Below are 23,240 nucleotides of genomic sequence, written 5' to 3'. Positions count from 1 at the left end.
AAATGACCACCAAGGATTTTTAAAATAATTTCATTTTTCCGAATTATTAAAGAAATTGTGAACTTTAGAATCGGGGGAAAAAAAAAAACACATTGGCCGTGTAGTAAAAAAAATCATTTAATTATACAAAAAGTTGATGTAACATAGAAGTGTGTAATGTCAGAGCCAAAAAACTAAACATATAAAGAGATCAAATGTAATAAGCCTAGATGATTCTGAAGTGATTCCTAATGGAATGATAAAGTTAACCAGAGAGCAAAAAAATTTGCATTTTAATCTTAAATAATCTGAAAAGAGCATTAGATAGGGCGAAACTAAATTATGTTATGCTCTACAAGTTCAAATGCAATAAGAGAGCACATATACAGAGCTAAATTTTTGAACGAAATCTCATACGCAAGACTTAAGTAGTGATTGAGAGAGCTTCTTGGACACACTTCTCAGCTTTTTCTTAACAAAATTTTGAAATTTTGTGAATAAAAAGTTGAGAAGTGCTTTCTAAAAGCTCTCTCAAACACTACCTTAATTACAGATAACAGTCGTGATAAGTCTCCATGAGCTCCCCAGACGATCGATCTCTTTGATCACCAAACCCCCTTCCCGAATCACTGTTTGAGGGAGCTACTAGAAATCAAGCTTGAAAGCGGGTTTCAAACCACCATCTTAAGGTCAGAAGCTCTCGCAACATTAAGTGCACCGTGTTTATGATTCCCTAACTTCTGATTGCTCATGCTCTTCATGTGTTGGGTCGTTAACAGTATCATTCAATGTGGCAAGGTATTCGGCAAGGCTTGGTTGTGAAACTGACTTGTGTGACGCTTCAGGGGAGGGTCTGGCTTTCTTGAAGCTAAGAAATTTCGGAAGCCAGGAACGATCAGAATTTGGGCCCTTCCAAATAACAGGAGTCATCCCTTTCCATGGATCTTCAAACATTTCTTCATCGTAATACAAGTCTGGACGCAATTCTGCTGAAACAGGATCCTGCGAATTTCCTCTCCTAGCACTTGGTCCCAAACCTGGTGACCGACCCCTGACTCTTCCCCAATCAGAATAACGGCCGGTACCATGTCGCGAATCATGGTGGGAGTGGAGTTGGGGGCGGGGGATGTTGCTGTATCTACCACCCCTGCCCCAACCATGAACAGCATGAGGAGAATCTCCTCCACCGACACCTGAATTTGGAAAGTCAACATCTAGCATATTTGGCGAACCATGGTGGGACTGGAGTTGAGGGCGGGGACTGTTGCTGTATCCACCACCCCTGCCCCAACCATGAACAGCATGAGGAGAATCTCCTTTGCCAACACCTGAATTTGGAAAGTTAACATCTAGCATATTTGGTGAACCATGGAGATACTGGAGTTGAGGGCGGGGACTGTTGCTGTATCTACCACCCCTGCCCCAGCCATGAACAGCATGTGGAGCATCTCCCCGGCCAACGCCTGAATTTGGAAAGTTAACATCTGGCATATTTGGCGGATAGTTATAGTTTAAGCTACTGTATGATCCACCCAAAGTATTTGAAGTATTTCCTTCAGGTTTGCCCAAAGGGCCTGCTACTCCTATTGGATTTCTGAGAGAGGAACTTCTGAGAGAGGAACTCTGACCGTCTCCAGGTGCTTGGGTTGGCCTCTGTCCAGGGGATGAAGTCGTGTCTGGATAATTAGGTCACACAACGATATTAATAAATTGGAAATGTAATTGCACAAATGTGATCTTCAAGTATAATGCATTTATTGATGTGTAACAAACAAAGGTTGGCTAAATCATGTTAATTTGCATTAATTTTTTCATGCTGAAACTCAATCCAGGTCAGAGAGTTGAAGGGAAAACATGAAATGATTTGTACTTGACACAAATCATCGTGGGAATGACAACATATTCCTAACATCATTACAGCTACCGCATTTCATTGACAAGCTAAGAAAAGAGAATCAAAAACCCTTCGAAAGAAGAACATGACCACTTTATTTTATAAAAAAAACATGACCATTACATCATAAGATAATTCCTTATAACTTTTTTCCAACTTCCCTTGTTTGCAACAAGTTGAAACTACTACTTTTCTATGAAAAACGTATCTGTGTGCATTAGTAAAGCTTAGTGAATTGGACCGAACCAAATGTTAAATTCTTATGCTAAGATTTGATTGGAAAAAATATAGTTTCCTGCTTCCATTACTTTTGCAACCAAATAAGCACAAAAATTGAACAGGCCAAAGTTAACAAAACAAGTCAAAACAAAATACGCTTGCTGGCATCACAAACAGGAAAACTTAACGCAATAAATAGAAGTTAATTACTTGGAGGCATGCTGGAATATCCATGCGAGACCTGATGGGAGAAATTACTTCTCCTTTTGTCTGCAGAAAAAGCTGACAAAGGGTCTGTATAATAATCAAATCTCGGACGAGAATATTGTTCTGCAGTTGAAGGAGCAAGTTCATTTTCAATCAGAGGGTTGGATAGACTACGAGATACGATTCCAGAACCCTCAGAGTCAATACTAATATCTGCTTCAGCAGCTTGCATTCGCATAGCTTTCAGTCTTTCCCTTCTTTTCTCTGATTCCTCCATGGTAAGTGCTTAAATACAATAGAATCCAACTCCCGCGTTAAAGCCTTCGTATAAAAATAATGCTTGTTATGAACAAGGATGCAGGTGAGATGAATGGGGGAAACCAGATGAATTTCGAGCAATAAAAACTTGAATTTTCACCAATATATACATAAAGTTTAAATTTTTAACCGCTTAGGAATCAATCTTATTCCCAGTGGGTTGAAAGAAGCGATTAACGGGGTTCCCCAAAATCCATCAGAATAGACTAATAGTTCACCACTATTGTACCAACCAATAATCATAAGAAGTGACAAATAAGAAAGTAATATGCTTATGCTGCGAACTTAAAATTGTTACTTAATAGTATATACTTCCTACGAAGGAAGACTTTTCTACGCACGATGAATTAGTAATTCCAGATTTACAATACCTCTCCTATGAAGGTCCCTAAAGGTTTTCACGGATCGTGCTTGGATGGAAAATAAAAAACAACAGTGGATTTTTCAACACTTCTCCGCTGCTCTGTTCCTGCGCAATTTTCTTCTGTTTCTGCGCAAAAGGCGACGGCGGTGGCTCAGTCGTCTCGCGGCGGTTGGGTGTGGGAGAGGCTTCTGTTCCGTGAATGAAGCAAGCTATGACATGCATTCTCCCGGGCCAAAAAAAAAATAGAAATGGGCTTTGTTCAAAAAACAATAAAATGGGCTGGGTTAAAAAATTACAAATGGGCCGCATAAATACATTTATTAGTCCAAAATATGCAAAAAAAAAAAAAAAAGATAATTCGGAACGAAAGTCGTTAGTACGGGAGTAGCGCTTTTGATTCCGATGCAAATCTCATCCAACATTTGACACACAACACAACAGAGCAGAGCAGCTCAGAAATCTTGTCTTGTCGGGATGAACTGGATTCAACGCAAGATCTATCTTTACAACGTCACTTTCGGCCTCTATATGTTGGATTGGTGGGAGCGATATCTTTTCAGTATCCTCGTTTTTGTTTCTGGGATTCGATTCAATTGGTTAACTTGGATTTGAATGAATGGATCGATGATTTATGACAATTTTGTGATCAATTCTGTAGATGTCTATGTGGATTTTGTTTTTCAATTATCAAATGTTTGGTGCGTTTCTTAACGTTATTGAGATACGCTGGTACTTGTGTTAATGTGGTTCATCTTCTACAACAGTTCTCGATACGTCACTGATTTCTGCCGAAGGTGAGCTCTCAGGATTCATATCCTTTGTTTTTTTTCTTGTGGCTTGTTCGGTTTGTAATGAATTTCGGAGTTTAATGTTTTTACTCACGGGTTGTTTGTTTCCTCTTTAATTTGTTGAATGGAGCCAGCTTATCGAGGATATGTCTTATGTATATATGTAGTACGTAGGTGTGGATTAAACATCACAATTTTTTGTTTCGATGGTCCCCTTTCACATTGGTTTCGTCGCCGGTGATACAGTTGAGCCAAATCTGTGGTAAAATGTATCAAGGAAAGCTGGATGCTTTGCTTTAGTGAGATCCTAATGAAAAGCTTTACTGCATTGTCTAGCTCATTTCATCTGACTATGATTTGTTTTGATTTGATTTACATAGCTCTGCATGTGACTTCTTCAGCATTCCCATGTTTCAAATTCTGCCATAGAGGTTAACCATCAAACATGGGGAAATATTCCATGTTTGTTAGTTTTTTAATGTATGCTTTTTATGTTGTCTCTTTTCATGTACCATTAAGAAAGTTATTTTATTCAATGGTTTTCTTGCCTTTGCTTTTCCTTTCTACCTTATCTAATTATTTCTAGTTCTGCGCGGAACGTAAGCATTTAAATACTAAAAGGTGTTTTGGTCGAGTAGGTATGTGATAATTTATTCATTTTTGGTTAGAAAAGACTCGTATGAAGTACTGAATGGTCCTGCATCACAATAGTTACATGAAATTGGACAGTCGTGAGTAATTTATTAGTTATGTTATATTCAAATTAGTTTTTAGTGGTATGTTATCATCATTGTTGTATCATGGAATTTGGCATTAAAATACAACTATCTTTTAAGTAGTGCGTGGATGTTGGTAGTTTTAGTCCTTTGTAGCCTGCTATATGAGGGTGAGAAGCAACTAGAGGAATAAGTAAAGTGATTTTGCCTAGCATCCAGATGAAATTATGGTAAAGGTTCTCAGTCATCAGTTCTGTGGAGGAATTATATAGCCACGTCAAAACTCTTATTTAATTGTAATTTGTGATTTATCAACCATGCTTTCCAGCTTCGGTACTCAACATTAATAAAACATGGTCTCAGATCATGACTTCTATTGTCTTGGGATTTTCACTTAAACTGTCCATATGTGTGACTCTACTTGTCCCTTTGGTATGTTCATGAGGATTAAAGCATGATCCAACGTAATTCTTGAGGCATTTTCTTCATCTCTCGTGCCTGCACTTTACCACTTCTTATTTATTTCTTGTCCTTTTCATGCGTTTTAGAGCATTCATGAATTTCCCTCCATAGACTTGTTATCTCTCTTTTGTATTTATAACTTATTTCTTCAGTTTCATACAATGTATCTGCAAGCATGATTCCTGCTCAAAGTCAGATGTCCCGGTTGTCCATTTAATGTTGGATCACATTGACTATACTTTCTGTTGTACCCCTAAATACTTGGAACGTGTGTTTGAATGAAGTAATTTGAAATTATGGACCCATTCAGATAAGGGGATTTCAATGTATTCAAAATAGATGCCTTCAAAAAATATACAGATGTTCCAAATCAATGCTCAAATCTCTTCCCAAATTAAATTCCTGCATCCGATAGAACGCAACCTGAATACACTCCATTTTCCATTTAACAGGAGTACAGGACCTTTGGCGTACTGAAACCGAGACCTGTGAAATTTACTTTTAGAGTTTATAGATATGCGCTTGCCCTTTGAATTAACAGATGCTGTGTTGCCAGAATAATCTCTTCACTAATCTTTTCTCCAGTTACTGGTTCTAATTCTTTGCTTCTTTTTGCTTTGATTTTATCATTGTTCAGGCATCTGCAATGAGGCATGCAAGTGTCCTTCGAAATCAGCTCCAACAACAATGAGAACGAGTACATAATAATGTAGTAATAGCATGGTTCCTCAGCAATGCACTCATTATATGTCTGTTTAATTATGTCTGATTCATGAAGTCAGTCACTCATTGAGAGCCAATCGGGACTTGGTTTGCTGAAATCTTCGGTTCTTGTTTATGTAAGTTAATTAACTATTTGATCACTGTTTGGCTCGTAGATGAGACGACGAAGAAGATTTTATAATATAACAATTTAAATCAATATATTTGAATAAGATGGATAATCACACATGAACTCTAGCTAACAACTGGACAATGTTTAATCTTTAACTAGCACACGACTTTATCACTCCAATCAAACTTAGTATGATGAATGCGTAGGCGCGTTACGTACGGCAATGGCTCGAAAATATCTTCGAAAATGAGGTACTTGTCGACGTGCAAATTAATACGTGCTTGCTTACATTCGATTTGCCAAACTTTGTGGCTGTTTGGGAGGAAAGATAGACATATTGTATAATTATTAATTATTAAATAATAAGCAAATGGACAATAATATTTGTGTCTACTTTATTGAATGTATAGAAATGATGAAAACACTTGCTTATTATTTGGACAATAATATTTGTGTCTACTTTATTGAATGTATAGAAATGATGAAAACACTTGGAGAAATTGTATATGAGAATCGATATTTTGTTGTTTAGGTGTTATGCTTATTGTAAAATGAAAAAGTAATAAATAAGCACATAAGTTTCATACTAAATTTTTTGAAAATGTGATAAGAACTAAAATATGTTTTAAAACTTTGATATTATTTAATGTAAGTAAGAAAACTGTATTTTGGTCTTGTATATCGAATTTTCTGCGTTTTTTGTCTTTAATATTATCAAATTTCAATTTTAATTTACTATCAAAATATACAATATAACATCAATATCAATAAAAAATGATCAAAATTATAAAAAATCGAAACATACGTAACTAAAACTAAAATTCGATATCACATTTGCTTGAAATGGAGAAAAAATAACATATCCAAAACACAATTTCCCATATATTTAGTCGGCAACAAAAATCAATGGATCAAGGACCTCACCAACTATAATCAATCAACTAATTAATTAATTGGTTAATTAATTAAGAGAAAATAGCACCACTCAACACTATTGACTTGTATATAAAGAAAGCGTGTCATGACAGATGGCGCATTTCTATTGTAACACGTTTCCCAGCAAAATTATTGACTGATCTGTACAGTCTCCGCCACTCGCAGTGCGGCGCGTGTCGCCAATCGTCACCTCCAATTATCCATAAATGCTCGCCAATCCCCTTTCTCCAGTAAACCATACTACTACATAATTTTGCTTTTCATCTACGCATTAGATTATCAAATGGATTTCCCCCACGGACGCCACCACGAGCCGCAGCACGGCCGTCACCGGAGAGAGGAAGAACAGCAAGACTACCCGCCGCCTCCATTCTACGGGGACCAGCCACCTCCTCCCTTTTACGGTCTCAACGAGCCGCCGCCGCGGTACAATCAGCCGTCCGAAGTCCATCACACCTCGCACGTCGGTGGGCAGGATTCTTACCGTCCTCCGCCTCCACAGTTTTCCAATGACTACGATCCACCGCCCTACGCGTCTGCGGATGATCGGCACCAACACCACCCTCATAAGCCCCACTTCCCGTCGTCGGATCACCACGAAACCCCCCACCACGGGGGTGGCGGGATCGCTGGAAAACCCTCTGTTAAGCTGTATAGCAAGGCGGAGACTAACTTCGCTTTGACCATTCGTGATGGAAAAGTTATTCTCGCTCCTTCCGATCCATCTGACCCTCATCAGGTGCATTTATTTATTTTATTATTATTAAAAAAAATTTGATTATTCTGCGAGTGTACATCTGTGATTTCAGGCTGTGATTGTGGTAAACTGTATTGATATTTGCAGCACTGGATCAAAGAGGAGAAGTACAGTACTAAAGTGAAAGATGAAGAAGGATTCCCCAGCTTTGCTTTGATCAACAAAGCCACTGGACAGGCGATGAAGCACGCTATTGGTGCTACCCATCCAGTATGTTCAAATTTTCACTTTTCCGATTATTTACAGATAATCTTTTGTGCGTAAATAATTTCTACTTTACTGTATATGATTCATTACAAGGAAGTGTTTACAATCACTATAAAAATAAGTGATTATCAGCTTTTGACTTAAAAAAAACATTTTTGTTTGTTTTTTAAACCTAGATATGAACTCGTTTGGATTTTGTAGAGATTTTTTAAAATAAGTGCTTTTAAAAGCTACAATTTTTTGTTTTTAAAAAAGTTTTAATTTTGACTTTAAAAAATGTTTATTTAAGCATTTTTTTGTAAACCAAACACCTTGTTAACTGAAAAACACTTAAAAAAGTGCTTTTTCGGCCCGACTTTTGAAACCAAACTGGGCCATGGTGTTAGCTTATGTTTAACTTAATTGAAATCCAAAAGCTAGTCATGCGGCGGTGATTACGATTATTTAAAAGTGATTCTAATAAGAAGGTCATTGATTAAAATCATTCTAATAACTTATTTATCAAACACTAATTTGATATTTAAATTTTCACATTTGTTTTCAAACACTACCAACTTTTGATTTTTCTTAATTTTTTTATAATCTATAAATTAATCACTTTTGTAAAAGCATAATTTTGCAAACACTCCCTAATTAATGTTACCATTATTTTTTTCCGATTACCAGTTAAAATCTCTTGCCAACAGTGGGTGAAGTTGATGATGCATTAATTTACTTAAAATCTTGATTGATATTTTTTTGTCGATTATTCAAGTTTATCCAGCTGATATTTCATTATTTTGTCATTTTCGTTTATTTTTAAATGTGCCATACAAAGAATATTACTTTACAAATTAATAATTTATGGGTGTTTGTAGTTTGTACACGACATTAGTGTTTATTCGACACATAGTAAGGGAGCTCAAAATATTGTAGGACACATATTGTCTGCTGAGCAGCAATCACCTTCTTAATTAATTGATCAAAGGTTTCGTTTTTATCGGTCTGGCTCATCGCGTTCTTCATATATCCTCAAGTCCTTCTAGATGTCGAATATTAGGAAGATTAAATACATGTGTTTTATTCATTTGTCCTGGCGAAATAAAAATCTGTATGTGCTTGTTTCTTTTAAGATTTGAGAATTGAGATTTTAGCTGTGTAGAGGGTCAAGTAAGCGAGTCGTTTTTGGTTCGCTGCATCTTAATTCTTAAATATGTGGAACTCATCGTTTTTGGTTGCGCCAGGTAGATGAAGTTTCCTGTTACAAGGAAGCCTTTTCCTGGGAAGAAATGGGCAATTACATATTTTGAAAACTGGACAAAAATGAGAATGAAATATGCCATTAATTGCTTTAATCTTTTGGTTTGATTTATCATCTGCCAGGTCCAGTTAACCCCTTACAATCCTGATACCGTTGATGAATCCATTTTGTGGACTGAAAGCAAAGACTTAGGGGACGGCTACCGAACAATAAGGATGGTTAACAACATTAAGCTCAATGTAGATGCCTTCAATGGCGATGCAAATCATGGCGGTGTTCATGATGGCACCACAATTGTTCTTTGGGAATGGAAAAAGGGTGACAATCAAAGGTGGAAGATCGCTTCCCACTGTAAGTAATCATCTCTCCACCACCACACATCAAAATCAAACAATCCATTCATATGAATTTCTTTAATATGATCAAAATGATTTTTTTTTTAAACGTGTTGATCCAGTATGAGAAATCTGGCATCTCCAACATCTCACATATGCTTTCTTCCTCGCCTTTTTGATTCTTCGTGATTCAAACTCGTTTCTGTGTTTTCTAGGATCAATGCCAGTGCACTGTTATTATCGTGTCCGCTTGCTTCTACTTCTACGATGATATTCCAGCATCTGGTGGAGGTGGCAGTTATGTTATGTAGTGTCTTGTGTTGTCAATAATAACCGATGTATCTTCAACCGGTTTTAGTGCGGCTTCAGTGCCTGAAATTCTATGCTTGATCCTTGGTACTTGTTTGTAATAAGCTGTGAGTGAGCTTGGCGCTTGTTTTCGTGCATATATATTTATGTATGAAACATTAATGTATTTATGTATTGTATATCGCGTTCCTGATGCGCGACTTTTATGAGATGCATAAATGGGAATGTTGTTATATTATTATGCATAATGTATGTATTGTGGGTGTGATGTAGATTTTCGTTTACATGATAAACTATTCGTAATGCAACTCAAGGACACTACTTTTAACTCGTCAACAATTATTAAATACGAGATGTAACTTACAACTTCAGTTCAAATTGACGTATTACGTGATGAATTATAACCTTAAATGCACCGGAAAATGTAAGCTACTTGCCGATCAACGATAACCTTGCCCTATATATTACACGAAATTGAGACGAATATCATTCGGCTTGGGATGATGTGAAGTCCCGAAAATCCCAATACACGTAAAAAATGACATTGAAAAATCATAAATGATTGTGGGTAGGCTATCTATTCAAATATAAAAGAAAGAAAGCTAAATTTAATCATCTCCTCCAATCTGAAGGCTCCAATGTCATTTCACGAGTATCTCTTACGCTACAGCTCTTTTCTTCGAAAGAGCAAAAAACAAGGGCGTTTAGTATCCTCCAATCATGCTAAAACTGACTCTTCATGTAGCAAGAATAAAATTGTAAGATTATGCAACAGCGTCAGTCAATTATCTATAAAGAAAATCTGGCCTAAAAATTAGTACTCTCGGCATTCAGATTCAATGAAACGATATAGATCCACCATTGTCCTTTATATGTCAGCTTCCGGGACCTGTTAAACTAAACCGCATACTACGTCTAAAAAAATATCCCATCAAAGCTGCAGCGGTACCGGGACAGATCATTCAGAACTAAAAAGTCAATCTCAATGATCTCTTCCACCATATTTATCTGCATTTAATTCATGCCATGTTTTTTGGGGTGTGTTTTCACGTATGCGTGTGTGTGTTTGTCGGACCATTAGATATATACAAAGAATATATATTGCAAACCCGGATTATTGTTGACAAAACAAACCTGCAGGAACACCAAAGAGATCTCTCAGATTAACCAACCATGTGAATGGATTCTAAACCGAGCATGCAGAAAAAGATAGTAAGCACAATTCTTGATTCCGAATACCAAATCATACAGATAAGATAAATAAAGGGTTATTGACGACTGCCCATTATTAAATATAATTTACAGTATTATAGGACAGTAAAATGTTCTTGTTTCCAGGGGTGCAAAACCACCCATATGGTTCCTATATTTTAAATGGTGCACCGTGCATAATAGGGATCCAAGACCAAGATGGACTACATAACTTTTGAGAGCCAGGCCATGAAATTATCAATCGTCTTTCTGATGCAAAACAGTAGGCATGCTAATATTACCATTTAGAGCAGCATGATAAGTGCGTTTCTCTGCCAGACCAATATCTGAAAGAATCAAATTACCCTGCATCACAACGATGTAGAACAACATCAAATGAGATATTTTGCCTCTAGTAACTTAGCACCAGTCATATGGTGGTTTCCCCATCTTTCCCCCTTCTTATTTCTTTCTACAGTATTTGGATCAAAAGATTTGAGGGTGGATAGCTCTAAATCTTTATTTGCAATCAACTAAACTTGTTTGGATAATTTCAAATTCATGGATTTGAAATTCGCTAACAAGTAACTACAATATAAGTTTTTTTAATCACCACGGGCCCACGGCAGATTTTAAATCCGTAATTACTAAAGTAATCCGAATTTCATTCATCCAAATCCATACTTCAAATTCAATTTGATGAGCCAATTTTTAATTTGTATCGACACTAATAGCCAAAAGTCGGAAAAAGCCGAGTTCAGATCGATTGATATAGTTTTGCCAGCATCAAATAAAAAATGTTTTTCATAAGTTTAGAGAGTAGAGACAGTCATCTATGCACAATATACGCAGAAAGAAATTGATAGCCAGCATTAACATTTCAATATTTACACCACTAACGAAAAAAGATAAGACTTTTTGGATAGAGAAAATCAATTGCAACAAAGTTATCTCGAGGGAGGTGAGGGCGGAGGAAATCAATAAATTTAGAAAAAATTTTATAATGATAGCTAAAAAAAAGCAGAAATTGAAATACAAGTACCTCGTGAGCCATTAGCTTTCGAACATTCTCGGCATAAAGCTTAGGATCTTCCTTTTCTTGTTCCGAGGGGCAATAAACAGGTAATTTCGTCACGTCAATGTAATTTACAAACTGACAGAGAAGATAAATTAAGTGGCGAACCTGCATGAGGTTATTTTGAATCAGCATTTGTGAGCGTCATAGAATTGACTGAGCTAACATAAGGTGGTCCTAAATTACATACAAACTGCCGTGACAAATCAAGCATAACAATCAAACTCGAGAAACAAAGTTCCTATCTTTAGGTTTTTTCATTCTATTCCTATCTGAACAGAAATCTCCTTCCATGCAATTTCTGTAATTAACGGTGAGCCAAAGAACGTTTAAATAAATCAAAATTCAATCTGTATTACTTCCCCAGTAAAATTTAGATGCAGTGCAAGTCAACCAACTAAAACGTGAGAAGAAAGTAAAACCACTTTCTAACTCAAAATATTTGCAACAAGGACACACTGGCACCAATATAAATCCAGGTAAATAAATAAAAACAAAAAATCCAAGACAGAACAACGCACCCCTGAAATACTGTCCCATGCAGGACTAAATCTCTGATAGGGATATCTTAATATAACAGGAAGTACAGGAGCTTTTGCCAAAAATGCACCAGATTTAAATGGAAGGATGTAATCTCCATTTGTAGTTGTGCCTTCTGTTAAAGACCAAAATAAATGACAATTAGACATCTATAGAATGCATAAACAATACAGATATATACATCAACTTTCTGGCTTCACATAGATATGTGGGTTCCATAAAAAGTTCATGATTGAATGAATATAGTTAATCCCAAACGCAATATCAAAAACTTTCTTCCTTCAAGTCGGTAGAATATAGAGAATCATAAAGTATAAAATTGCAATACGACTTAAATATGCCAAACAAAACTTGACAACTAATTTCAAATGCACAGCATCAAAATAAAATTTTTGTACATGATTGTGCAAGTAACATAAAATTTAAGGAATCTAGATCTAATTGTCTTACAAGAAATTTTCTCTGTTGGTTTTTTTTTGCAACAAAAATGCTTTAAGAGCGTCGATAAAACTATTTCGGATAAGCTTAGTAGGGATTGGTGGACATAGGCAACGAGGATTAAAATCTGATGCCCAATCAATCATCCATGCTTCGCAACAATAATAACAGATAATTTGGGATTCCTCTTCCGAGCAAATAGGATAATAGATTTTACGACCATACTTGAGGCATTTAAAATTCACCAAAAAAGAGACAAAAAGAAAAATCACCAAAAGTGGTTTTTCAAGATTCACAGATTTTCAGAGCCAAAGGCATCGACCCAAAGATAGTCTTAATACCCATGTAATTATTAGATAAGAATATAGCAGGTGGATAGACAATAGATCAGTTAGAGGACAGTCATCTCACGGGAATACATTAAAAACAGAGGCTGGCAACAGCATCAAAACAGAACCTGGAAAAAGCATAAACTTTGGAGCAAACTCATTCTGATGAGCTTCCCGAATTCTTTCATTTACAACAGCTGCAAACAATAATCGTCTAAAAATGAGAAAAAAAACAGTTGACTGCAAGAAGTCCAGAAATTAGGGGGAAAATATAAGCCAACTAAAAATACATGGGGTTATAAGAAAAGAATTCTTTATATGGTGAATGGATTTCTTATACTGATAAACTGTGTTTCTGCTATATACTGCAAAATTTAGAGTTTCATGGGAAACATGCCCATGCTAAAAATGGGATAAGCATTTAGTATTTTGTCGATTCTGAATAACTTCATCTTTAGGATGCATTCCATCGGTTGGTAGTGATTGGTCTTATAAATCTGGTCCTCGAATGTTAAAAATGTTCACTAATTGATGCCAGTAAGAGAAATCTAATGGAAGATAACAGCAGTCTAATGTCACCAGATAACTTTTTCTTTCTCTTCACATTAGTTTGATTGTCCCAAAATCAATATTAATTGATACAGCCAATAAATTTTGCTTTGAACTTCATGCACTCCTTTTCAAACATCGACTTTGTGGCATAAATAAAATGTTCAGAATCAAACTGAGAAGAATACCTGAGACACCCTTGAAGTCTGATGATTTCAACTCTCTCTGAACATAGACACAACCAAGACACTTGCTGTAATAGAAAATAGAAAAAATAATAAAAGAATGAAGCATCTGTTGCATAATGCTGATGTGAAATGCATGATCAGAAAAAAAAAAAAACATCATGGGGCAATTATTTTTAATATGCTAGTGTCTTTCAAATCCAAAAGTAAACAGCTAACACAAACTTTCAGTTTTACTTTACCAATAAATGCAATCAAATATACCGCAGATGAAAGGATTCATCCATGATATTTCAATCGCATAATAGCTAAAGATCGAGTGGGCCAACCTGATAAGACCAACGAGAGGAAGTTTGGCCACGGACCTCTTCAGTTACACAATTAAGAACACCAAGAAAAGGTGAGAAAATGAAGGATTCAGCCAAATTATGTCACAGATTAATGCTCAAACCACCGTGAAGAACTTTACATACCTTTGCAACGAAGCTTGGGAAAGAGGAAGACATGTGGAATAGAATATCAACATAAGATACATGATTTGATACGATGGCCCCAGGCCTTTCAAACTCATCCTTTTGATCCGTAGTTACCGTCTGAAAGGTAAGAAGAATCATGAGACATATGTCAGTACACTTTTAAAAAGACACACAAAAGTCAAATATTCTCCAAGTCCTTGTGAATAATATCTTCCATCGAACATTAACAATGGCAAATATAAAACCACCAAAAGTTCTCGAACCAACAAGACATAAAAAAAAAGTGATATAATAAGAATTTTTATTTATCAGGACAACTGATACTGACACGTGTTTGTCCTTCATGGAAGGTTATTTATTCCTAAAAACGGTATGATCACCAGAAAGGTAAGTTATGAAATGTTAATCAAATTGTCGTCTGTATCGTACACTTGTGTTAGAATGATCCTATCAACCAAAACATTAGTCATATCAACCCTTTTCAACATTAAATACCAAAACATTAGCACATCAGACCCTCTTCAAGGTTATACACCGACATTCCAACTCTCACAGTCTTACTGTATATTGACAGTTTAAGGTACAAAAATGAAATTTCCTCCAAACCAAAAACCAACACAAAAAATCATTCTGGTGGGTATGAGATGGGATGAACAATGATTCAATAACCTCCGTGTAATTCTCCATTCCAAAAACATGATACGCAAGCCTCTGTGAGTACAAAAGTTGATTAGGTTTTGCTGCTCAATGATTTTCATTGCTTGCAACATGAATATTACAAACTGATTCAATACGACTAAACCAGATTCATTCCGTGCCAAATAGGGGTCATGCAATGCAAATTTAACCTATTATGGATAATCATGTATCCGAGAAATAAAGACACTGCATTCTCAGGTACACGGCCAAACATGCTTGTTCACACACATAAATGTTTGCAAATGCTCTGATCCCGAAATATCAAACAAACTGTTGACATTAACACGTAACAACAGTTCATATTAATAAGAACAAACAGTTCATATTAATAATGTAAATCATAAAACAGAATTAACCAATCATGAAGAACAAAACACATAATGAAACAAGCCGGCTCTAATGTTTCTAATGCAACCCAAGTCCAACAACAAAAAGAAATTTCCTACGTATCCTCATCTTTTATCCGCCAAGGAAAGCCAAATCACTGAACAGCACGAAACGACTACCTCATGGTTTAACTGCCCATCAACCTGATTACCCGCTGTTCTTTCACAAATCCTATAGAACCCAAAAACAAAAAGCATAGACCGCGTCAAAAATCTCCCACTCTGCATAATCACAGCCCTTCGCCAACCCCCCATATGGGCATAATCCTCCTGCCCATCCTCTCTGTTGGGCGCCATAAACGCCGTACAAACCCTACAAATCAAGTAATAAATCACCAAAATCGTCGTTCCAGCCACCACTCTCAGGGGAAGCAATAAAACCAGGCCCAGCGCAAGCAAAATTTTCTCTGTCCAGGGTAGCTCCCCCATCCCCATTGTCCCGTACACATCGTGCCGCGCAAATGCGGCATACTTTTTCTCCAACTCTTCGGTGCTCAGGATGTTCGGCTGCGCGATTTTTGGTTCGGGTTTAAGGAGTGGGCGGTCGTCGCCCACGGGTTCCGGTGGCAGTTCAATGGGCTTAGGCGATAGGATTTTAAGCTCCGACTCCATTTTAGCAAAGATTTTGATTTGGTAGTTACTGGCCAGATATCATTATTGTTGTTTGTTTTATACTGCGCTTCTTTAATATAGATCTGATAGCGTGCGAGAAATGTCGGCGTGGAGCGTGGGACCCGATTTCCCGGTGCGGGTCTTTTTTTAGTGTAAATTGCCGGGTCTCGGGTCAGCGGAGCGAGGTAAACTGTCATTATCGATGATGGGTTGATTGAATTTGTCAATTTGCTTCCCTTCATCTCCATTCTCGAATTGTGGGAGTTACATTTTAAGTGATTGTATCTGATCCCGCCAGAAAAAAAGCTTAACCGAAATTGAAAAATTCGGGTCATGGTATAATATTCGTCTGTCTAGTCGGTGATTGTTCGTATGGTCTAGAAATTGAATTCAAATAATGTGTCTGGTTAAAATACTTTGAAACTCAAAAAATAATAAAATTCAGGTCATCATAAAATATATGGCTGGTCGCAACAAATTTCATGTGTTTTATCTATGTTACAGTGCAAAGTCGGATGCACCAAACACCTCAAAACTCAATCAACATCATGTTATTTCTTGAAAATATTTTCAGATGTTTAACAAATTTTTATGAGACATATTATCAAAGTCAATTTTGAGATATGAATTTCTAACTTGATTTCATTCAACTAATGCAAAATTATTACTTTCTATGTTAAAATTGTTACCTTCCCTACAAATATAGATTGCCATTAATATATGATACCATCTCACCATCTTAATTGTATTCCTTGAGAAAGTGAAAGTGTTTCAGAGTTAAAGATTATTTAAGAGTCTTGCAAATTTATGGCAGTGTTTGAGAATTCTTTTACGAAAAGCTCAAAAATATTTTATAACGAATTAATTTGTAAATATCTTCGATTTTTCTGGCGTGTAATGTTAATCATGGGATTACACGATAATGTTAATTAGGGGCTAACACGAATATTCAAAAACCTAAAACATTGAATGACCCTTAAAAACCATCGTTAATTGGCCCCTAGCATATACATAACTTTCCTCATCTTAAATTTAAAGACAAATAAATAAAAATTAGTACTTTATTTAGGGTGATGGTGATAGCTGCATGACTTAAAACCCATATTTTTTTTGTTTAGATGCTAATACTGTACATTATTTAAAAATATACTTTCCGCACTTAAAATAAAAAAAATTTATTTTAACACGATAGTTTTAAATCATGATAAAATCATCTCAAATCCATCCATAATTGCTGGATTAATTCAAATACATAAACATTTTTATTACATCTAAACATAACTTATATTGAAATTCGAAGATAATTATTATTGATCTCGATGATGAAAAAACTATGTTTTAATGTAGTGTTACTATCACTCAAATTACAATATTAAAGTAGTGTTTGAAAGAGCCTAATTGGAAACATTTATCTGCTTTTCGTGAAATTTTTTTTAAATTTTGTGAAATTTTGTTAAGGAAAAACTTATAAATACATTCTACAATTTCTTTAAAACATTGCCTAAATCCTTTTTCCGAACTAAATCCATAAGCCGTGATCTTATATAATTTTTTTAATCACAAAACCATGAAACAACAGCAGTCCACAATTGTCATACAGAGGTTTAGTGTTCAATATCTTTCACTGTGAATAAGCTAAAAAAGCATATCGACTTACAGAAGCTCTCTGCATTTCAGATAAATTTGAATCAATGTCACATTTTCAGCAGAAAAACTAGATTACAGATCTCCGCCCTTGTCGTAGGTGCGATTTTCATGTACTACATGCACCGAGCGAAGAAAGTTTGTCCCACATAACCACCAGTCATAGCCCTTCTCACATTGGATTCAAACAATTTCGGGTTATCTCTCAGTACTGCTGCAGCGTCGTGATTGAGAGGATCCTCGTGATTTGGTTCCTGCAAAAGCAGATGAACCAGTAAAGAGAAAATTCTAATGTAGTCGTGAAATAGAGCTTTCGTTAATATAATGAAAGAAAGTACCGTAAAAAGGTGATACAGTCCATAGATAATGGTGTTTATGTTTAGCACAGGTTTCCAATCTTCTCGGAGAATGTTAAGGCAGACGTTACCTTCCAAGTCAATGTTGGGATGATAGACCTGAAGTGAACATGAAAAGTTTTGGTTGTATATTCTAGTTATTGAGACACAACAGGATTTCACAACATGTTATCAAATAGCATTAGAATTTAGATGTAAAACTAGGGCTTTCGCTACCTTTGTCTTGCATTTGACCTTTGGTGCTTCGTGAGGATAAATGGGAGAAATTTGGAAAGAGAAAACAAATGTCCCATTCCTGGTTAAAAGGTACTATTGTTAGTGGATATGGAACCAGTAATGAAAACATACAAAAGAGTAAAATTATGCATAGTGTCATGGCTGTAATTTGTGCTTCCCCATTTTCACACAAATCTGGATTGAAGAAAAGTACTTACAGATAATATCCTTCATCAGGTCGAATGGTAACTTCAAAGTTCATGAGGTCATCCTTGCCATTAGGGAATGATATGCTACATGTTTTCGGCAGATTTAGTTCGCTTATGTCTACATCAACACAGGTGCAATACAAGAAGTTAACGTTACTTGGTAAACAAGTTCAAGAAGCTAAAGGGACAAACAAGGAACATGTGTTGCACCTTTCTTTTAACAATTATTATCATTGCATCCATCACTTACAACAGACTTGCGAATTCAAGGAGTGCCTTTTAATGATTTAAAGTCCTCACAATATAAAATTTGTTATCATCAGAATGGACGAAGATAGTAATCCTCAAAACAAAATAAAAAATATTTCTCTAATCTCACGTTTCAATCTTTGATTAACTTAAATCAGTTTCAAGGATACTTCTGCTGCACAGGGTAAATTTTCCAAAAACATCTGAGATAACTGTTGTAGCTATCAAATTGCGTGGACATCTGAAAGTCTTAGTGTAACTGATATAGCATGTAACCACACATCATCAAGGAAAGAATCCAACTCCTCGGGCAGTCATTTAACATTTGTATGACTTGGATATAAGTTAAGTGGTGGTGATCTCTGAGGATAAAAATGAAACTTCTTAACGAAATAAGAAAGCTGTTTCAAATGATTGTGTATAAGAAAAACACAATTGGAAATGGATGTTTGACTCATCTTGTCATTTAAGGTCCTGTGATGAGGAAGATTGAAGAATTTTGAGAATAAAATACTCATGGAAATCCCAATTGAGAGCAAGATTATATGACCATAAAAAGTGGTTAGATAACCTTTCCCACCACACTATTAGATACTACTAATCCAAATATCCAATTCCTAGCAAGCTAGAGCATATAACGAGTTAAATAAAAGCAAGCGAGTCAATAAATATTTACCGCATCGAGGAATGTTGATAACTGAATAAATAAAAAAATGCAAAATCTATTTATTTACAAGAAAGTTTTGGAAAGAAAACTAAAATAAATGGTGATAAATTTGTGTTTTTTCCTGAAACAGACAAGAGGAGAGCCCAAAAATTTATCACTGAAAGAGAGAAAGAAACCTTTGTGCAAACGTAATTCTCCAGCACTTTGCTTCTTAACTGGAGGCTTTCCATTGGCATTTTCAGCAAGTTCTCTTTGCTTTTCCTTTACTTTGAATAACTTAATCATTTTTCCTGTATGACAACACATGATACAAAGTTTAACATATTATCGAACAGCCATTTGTCAAACAACTGGCATAGTTGAACCATCCATTTTAGTACAAATTTCTATCTGGAAAACTGATCCATGATAACGGGACACCATGCCACGATGATAGCAGAGAACTTGCCACTGATACTAAACTCATGAATGTAGGTTGTAGCAGAGAAGCACTGAATGAAGGAAATAACGAAAGACAAGGGACCCAGATTTACCATGGACCCAGGGGCGGACAGAAGGCATAATGATTCGAACCCCCTCAACTTCCAAAGTTTTCATATTTTTGCTTTTGTACTAAGTTCTTTGTGTTTTTACTAGATTCATATCCAAAATTTAGTTTTGACCCCAACAAAATTATAACTTGTAATTTTGCACTTCACAACAGACCCCTGAGTCTAGGCTCCATCATTAGGGCTGGACCAGTTGCGAAGAAACAATTCGACGAATTACATTTAGATTTAGTCTATTCATACTAACAGATTTAACATGAAAAATAGATAATATAATAATTCCAGATACAAATCTAACCATTTAATGAGGAAACAAATGAACAGAAAATACTTCTAGCTGCTACTTGTTAAAATATGAACCAAAGACCACACTATCGTATCTGAAACATTCTGGCTGCGCAAGTTTCAGACTGTGTGTGAGGAAAAAAGGTAGTGAAGAAAAGGAACGAAAGAATCGGTTCAAACTGGGTGCCCATTTTTTTTGTATAGTCTGCTTTTCATTTTTCTGTTTTGTTGACCTCTGCAGTAATTTGTTTCTTATCGTTAAGCTCTCTTGCCTGGATCAACTATGAAACCAAGGATATAAATTATTAGAGAAACTTTCTACATCAAGACCTTCATTGAAACTATTGCACATTTGTTGGATGCAATAAGATAAATGAGTTGGATCTCAAGAACGAAAACACAAAGCAGAAGCATCCACTCAAAACCACAAAACAAACAGAAAATGATAACCCAATCTAAAGAACAAGTTGATAGCGGCATGATTGATAAGTTGGATGGAAACATATTACAAAACCACAGTTATTGGAACAAGTAGAGAGGTAGCTTAGCATAAAAGAGCTGGTAGAATTCAATACACTTGCACAAAGCTAATTTTTCAGTTTTCCAATAGTGACCAGTAACTCCTCTGCCCGAATCCAACATCTCTAGTATGCAACAGTAATCCTATTCCATGCAAATTCATTTCGTGGCATCATTGCCAAGGGCCCACCTCAGATGAAAAAGACAAAAGAGAGTAATGAAGGAAAGTAAGGGAAAAATGGAGAGTCTGCTTTACCATTTGCTCCCTTTTCGGTGATGAATGAATCCTGATGTCAGACTCTAAAAATTAAATTTATGGTGACTGGCATCGCATTTTTCCCGACTTCACCATCCTTAAACTTAAAGATCGTGGCTTTTTTGCCGGACAACCTCATAGCCAAAACGGCAAAATCCATTTATTTTAAAAAACACCTTCGCCTCATTTAAGCAAGGGTAATGCTACATGTACACGGAGTGTTACATTACACGTTGGTAACACATTGCAGGAAAAGATATTTTGGGGAAACCTCACCAATTCACCGGGCATACCAAATTTAATGAAATACTAAATATATTATACCAAAAAGATTTTTTAAAAAAAGCCATTTTTCCATAATTATGGTACCTCGCCTGAAATAAATCGCATCATCATGCAATCAACTCAACTTCAAATTATCCGAAATTTAAAAAAAATCAAAATAATTTGAGAAATGACAATAATCAAGTCAAAAAACAGCTCAAAATAAAGCAGAAATAAAACAAAAATGATAGAAGAACAGGGGTGTATGCAGCAAAGAAGGAAATTAGAGCTAACAAATTGAACGATCTGGCAATAACCAAAATCATCCGCATACATGGAAAAATTTACGCGTATACAGCATGTATAAACGGAAAGAAACGAGTATCTGCGCATAAAATTAAGCAAAAAAAATCCAAAAATTTATACCTGTTCGCTCAAATGTTGATCGAGTGTTTCAGAGCTTTCTCTATTGCCGAAATTGATGGTAGAATCTGAGAAAGGAAGCTGAAAGCTAGTATACTTTTGGGGGAAAGCTTCTTTATTCGTTCTGTATTATTGTGCATTTTTTGGAATCCGAACAAATAATAATTTATTAATTAACGGATGCCCTTTGTTTTTTTCTCTCAGCCCACCACTTTTTTACATTGATTGGTGATTGCTAATAATGTATCAATTATTGGAAATACTTGAATTATTTATATTTATTTTTAAAATATTTATGTACTAATTATGAAAATTAAAGAAAAGTATTTTTGGAAATTATGTTTTTGACAATAAACAACAAACAAGCTGTTGTTTGAGTATGAAATATTTATGGAATAAAAACAAAAATAAATGTAATTAAATCTGGTAACGTTTTTAACTTGATAGCATTTTTTTACGTTTATAATTTGACAGCGTTTTTTTACTTAAAAGGTAATTGATGCCCCGGGGTGCAGGGACATACAGAGTCAAGGATTACAGGGTTGTATTAAAGCAAGAGTGGCGGGACTGTAAGTCAGGACAGCGAGTAAGACTCTAGCCCGACTATTTTTGGGATGAGTAGTTATGCCCCGGTAAACCAGGGGGGCAGGGCCACGAATGCCCCGGAGTGGCAGGGCCGTATTAAGGCAGGCCAGGAGCCTCAGGAGACCGGAAAACCAGGTCTGCAGGACTTAGATAATGTAACACCCGGTATTTTTAATTACATAAATCCGCCTGCATAATTAGGATATTTAATTATTTAAATTTATGATTTATGGGTTAAATAATTATGTGAATTATTTATGCATGATTTAATTTATTTTTAAGCATTTAACCCATAATTAGTGATTTTTATGATTTTTAGTATTTTTATTATTTAATAGCGTAGACGGGACCGTGGACGGACGAGATGACAACTTTCTAGCCAAATTATTTTATGAACCTTTTTAGAGCCCTAAAATATTATTTTGAGTTTTATTATCTCAAAATTTTAAGTATTTAATTTTATATAATTTTAGGAGTCCATTTTTATCCAAATTAAGCCATTTTAATGATTTTTTTATTATCTTTAAAATTCCCTTAAGTTTAATTTCGAAATTTTTATAACTCATCAGATTATTTACTTTATTAGAAAAGTTTAAAATTGTATATTTTATATTTATAAAACCTTTTACTAATCTATATTCTAATTAAACCAAAAATCTAACCTAATCTACCCAACACTCATCTCTCACCCTACCGAACACACGCCTAGCCGCCACCTCTATTGCTCATCATCCCCTCCAACGTTCCAGCAGCCTCCATCTATACCATAGTCGAGTTTTTGAAGGTTCCAAGCAAGCCAAAGTCGTCCCGTCGTCCCGAACTCCGTCCTACGCGTGTTAAATCCATATCTACGGTGTTAAGGCATGATTTTCTTCTCTTTTCAACCCTATATCAGTGTATGTATGTGTGTGGGTGTGTAGCATCGAGTATATCAGATTTTTGACAGCAAAGTTTTCAAATTTCCTTCCTTATG

The 23,240-nt window shown here is 35.6% G+C and overlaps 5 protein-coding genes across 8 annotated transcripts; 2 read left to right on the top strand and 3 right to left on the bottom strand.

Annotated features, from left to right (window-relative positions):
- Window positions 1-270: 270 nt before the first annotated feature.
- On the bottom strand, window positions 271-3,218 carry LOC140882988 (protein SICKLE-like). Of its 2 annotated transcripts, none has more exons than XM_073289267.1 (3): window positions 2,989-3,218; window positions 2,303-2,584; window positions 271-1,655 (listed from the first exon to the last, which is right to left on the bottom strand). In XM_073289267.1, the coding sequence occupies exons 2-3, from the start codon at window positions 2,574-2,576 to the stop codon at window positions 703-705; spliced, it is 1,227 nt and encodes a 408-aa protein (XP_073145368.1). In that variant the 5' UTR covers window positions 2,577-2,584; window positions 2,989-3,218; the 3' UTR covers window positions 271-702. The 2 variants fall into 2 exon arrangements, with proteins under 2 accessions (XP_073145368.1, XP_073145367.1); XM_073289266.1 differs by having other exon boundaries at window positions 2,303-2,620; window positions 2,989-3,217.
- Window positions 3,219-3,360: 142 nt separating this feature from the next.
- On the top strand, window positions 3,361-5,810 carry LOC140883618 (uncharacterized). Of its 2 annotated transcripts, XM_073290161.1 has the most exons (4): window positions 3,361-3,540; window positions 3,703-3,775; window positions 4,150-4,231; window positions 5,585-5,810. In XM_073290161.1, the coding sequence occupies exons 1-3, from the start codon at window positions 3,456-3,458 to the stop codon at window positions 4,196-4,198; spliced, it is 207 nt and encodes a 68-aa protein (XP_073146262.1). In that variant the 5' UTR covers window positions 3,361-3,455; the 3' UTR covers window positions 4,199-4,231; window positions 5,585-5,810. The 2 variants fall into 2 exon arrangements, with proteins under 2 accessions (XP_073146262.1, XP_073146263.1); XM_073290162.1 differs by lacking the exon at window positions 4,150-4,231 and having other exon boundaries at window positions 3,379-3,540.
- A 1,131-nt stretch (window positions 5,811-6,941) lies between these two features.
- Window positions 6,942-9,850, top strand: LOC140881146 (ricin B-like lectin R40G3). The gene is made up of 4 exons (XM_073286217.1): window positions 6,942-7,457; window positions 7,563-7,685; window positions 9,045-9,273; window positions 9,473-9,850. Coding segments are annotated over exons 1-4 (810 nt in total). The 5' UTR covers window positions 6,942-7,001; the 3' UTR covers window positions 9,475-9,850.
- Window positions 9,851-10,154: 304 nt separating this feature from the next.
- LOC140880907 (lysophospholipid acyltransferase LPEAT1) lies at window positions 10,155-16,076 on the bottom strand. 2 transcript variants are annotated; one of them, XM_073285771.1, is made up of 9 exons: window positions 15,555-16,076; window positions 14,347-14,466; window positions 14,203-14,240; window positions 13,877-13,941; window positions 13,268-13,336; window positions 12,354-12,487; window positions 11,800-11,940; window positions 11,060-11,123; window positions 10,155-10,700 (listed from the first exon to the last, which is right to left on the bottom strand). In XM_073285771.1, the coding sequence occupies exons 1-9, from the start codon at window positions 16,044-16,046 to the stop codon at window positions 10,681-10,683; spliced, it is 1,143 nt and encodes a 380-aa protein (XP_073141872.1). In that variant the 5' UTR covers window positions 16,047-16,076; the 3' UTR covers window positions 10,155-10,680. The 2 variants fall into 2 exon arrangements, with proteins under 2 accessions (XP_073141872.1, XP_073141871.1); XM_073285770.1 differs by lacking the exon at window positions 10,155-10,700 and having other exon boundaries at window positions 10,742-11,123.
- A 1,490-nt stretch (window positions 16,077-17,566) lies between these two features.
- Window positions 17,567-21,846, bottom strand: LOC140881069 (NEDD8-conjugating enzyme Ubc12). Its single transcript, XM_073286071.1, has 6 exons — window positions 21,686-21,846; window positions 19,564-19,677; window positions 18,481-18,589; window positions 18,263-18,341; window positions 18,029-18,145; window positions 17,567-17,944 (listed from the first exon to the last, which is right to left on the bottom strand). The coding sequence occupies exons 2-6, from the start codon at window positions 19,670-19,672 to the stop codon at window positions 17,807-17,809; spliced, it is 552 nt and encodes a 183-aa protein (XP_073142172.1). The 5' UTR covers window positions 19,673-19,677; window positions 21,686-21,846; the 3' UTR covers window positions 17,567-17,806.
- Between the last annotated feature and the right edge of the window lie 1,394 nt (window positions 21,847-23,240).

This window comes from Henckelia pumila, chromosome 2 (assembly GCF_033568475.1).
Source record: "Henckelia pumila isolate YLH828 chromosome 2, ASM3356847v2, whole genome shotgun sequence".
In the NCBI taxonomy this organism is placed as follows: Eukaryota; Viridiplantae; Streptophyta; class Magnoliopsida; order Lamiales; family Gesneriaceae; genus Henckelia; species Henckelia pumila.
The sequence above is the reverse complement of the archived record's forward strand: the minus strand, read 5'-3'. Positions and strand labels throughout refer to the sequence as shown.

Excerpts from the sequence above, each read along its gene's own strand:
- LOC140882988 (XM_073289267.1), bottom strand. The coding sequence starts at position 2,576 with ATGGAGGAATCAGAGAAAAGAAGGGAAAGACTGAAAGCTATGCGAATG. Across the intron at positions 1,656-2,302 it reads ATATTCCAGCATGCCTCCAA|ACACGACTTCATCCCCTGGA; the intron begins GTAATTAACTTC and ends CTAATTATCCAG.
- LOC140883618 (XM_073290161.1), top strand. The coding sequence starts at position 3,456 with ATGAACTGGATTCAACGCAAGATCTATCTTTACAACGTCACTTTCGGC. Across the intron at positions 3,541-3,702 it reads GTGGGAGCGATATCTTTTCA|ATACGCTGGTACTTGTGTTA; the intron begins GTATCCTCGTTT and ends AACGTTATTGAG. Across the intron at positions 3,776-4,149 it reads GTCACTGATTTCTGCCGAAG|CTCTGCATGTGACTTCTTCA; the intron begins GTGAGCTCTCAG and ends TGATTTACATAG.
- LOC140881146 (XM_073286217.1), top strand. The coding sequence starts at position 7,002 with ATGGATTTCCCCCACGGACGCCACCACGAGCCGCAGCACGGCCGTCAC. Across the intron at positions 7,458-7,562 it reads ATCCATCTGACCCTCATCAG|CACTGGATCAAAGAGGAGAA; the intron begins GTGCATTTATTT and ends TGATATTTGCAG. Across the intron at positions 7,686-9,044 it reads CTATTGGTGCTACCCATCCA|GTCCAGTTAACCCCTTACAA; the intron begins GTATGTTCAAAT and ends ATCATCTGCCAG.
- LOC140880907 (XM_073285770.1), bottom strand. The coding sequence starts at position 16,046 with ATGGAGTCGGAGCTTAAAATCCTATCGCCTAAGCCCATTGAACTGCCA. Across the intron at positions 13,942-14,202 it reads CCTCTCGTTGGTCTTATCAG|CAAGTGTCTTGGTTGTGTCT; the intron begins GTTGGCCCACTC and ends TTTCTATTACAG. Across the intron at positions 13,337-13,876 it reads AGACTTCAAGGGTGTCTCAG|CTGTTGTAAATGAAAGAATT; the intron begins GTATTCTTCTCA and ends TATTGTTTGCAG.
- LOC140881069 (XM_073286071.1), bottom strand. The coding sequence starts at position 19,672 with ATGATTAAGTTATTCAAAGTAAAGGAAAAGCAAAGAGAACTTGCTGAA. Across the intron at positions 18,590-19,563 it reads AGAATTACGTTTGCACAAAG|ACATAAGCGAACTAAATCTG; the intron begins GTTTCTTTCTCT and ends GTGTTGATGTAG. Across the intron at positions 17,945-18,028 it reads GACTGTATCACCTTTTTACG|GAACCAAATCACGAGGATCC; the intron begins GTACTTTCTTTC and ends CTGCTTTTGCAG.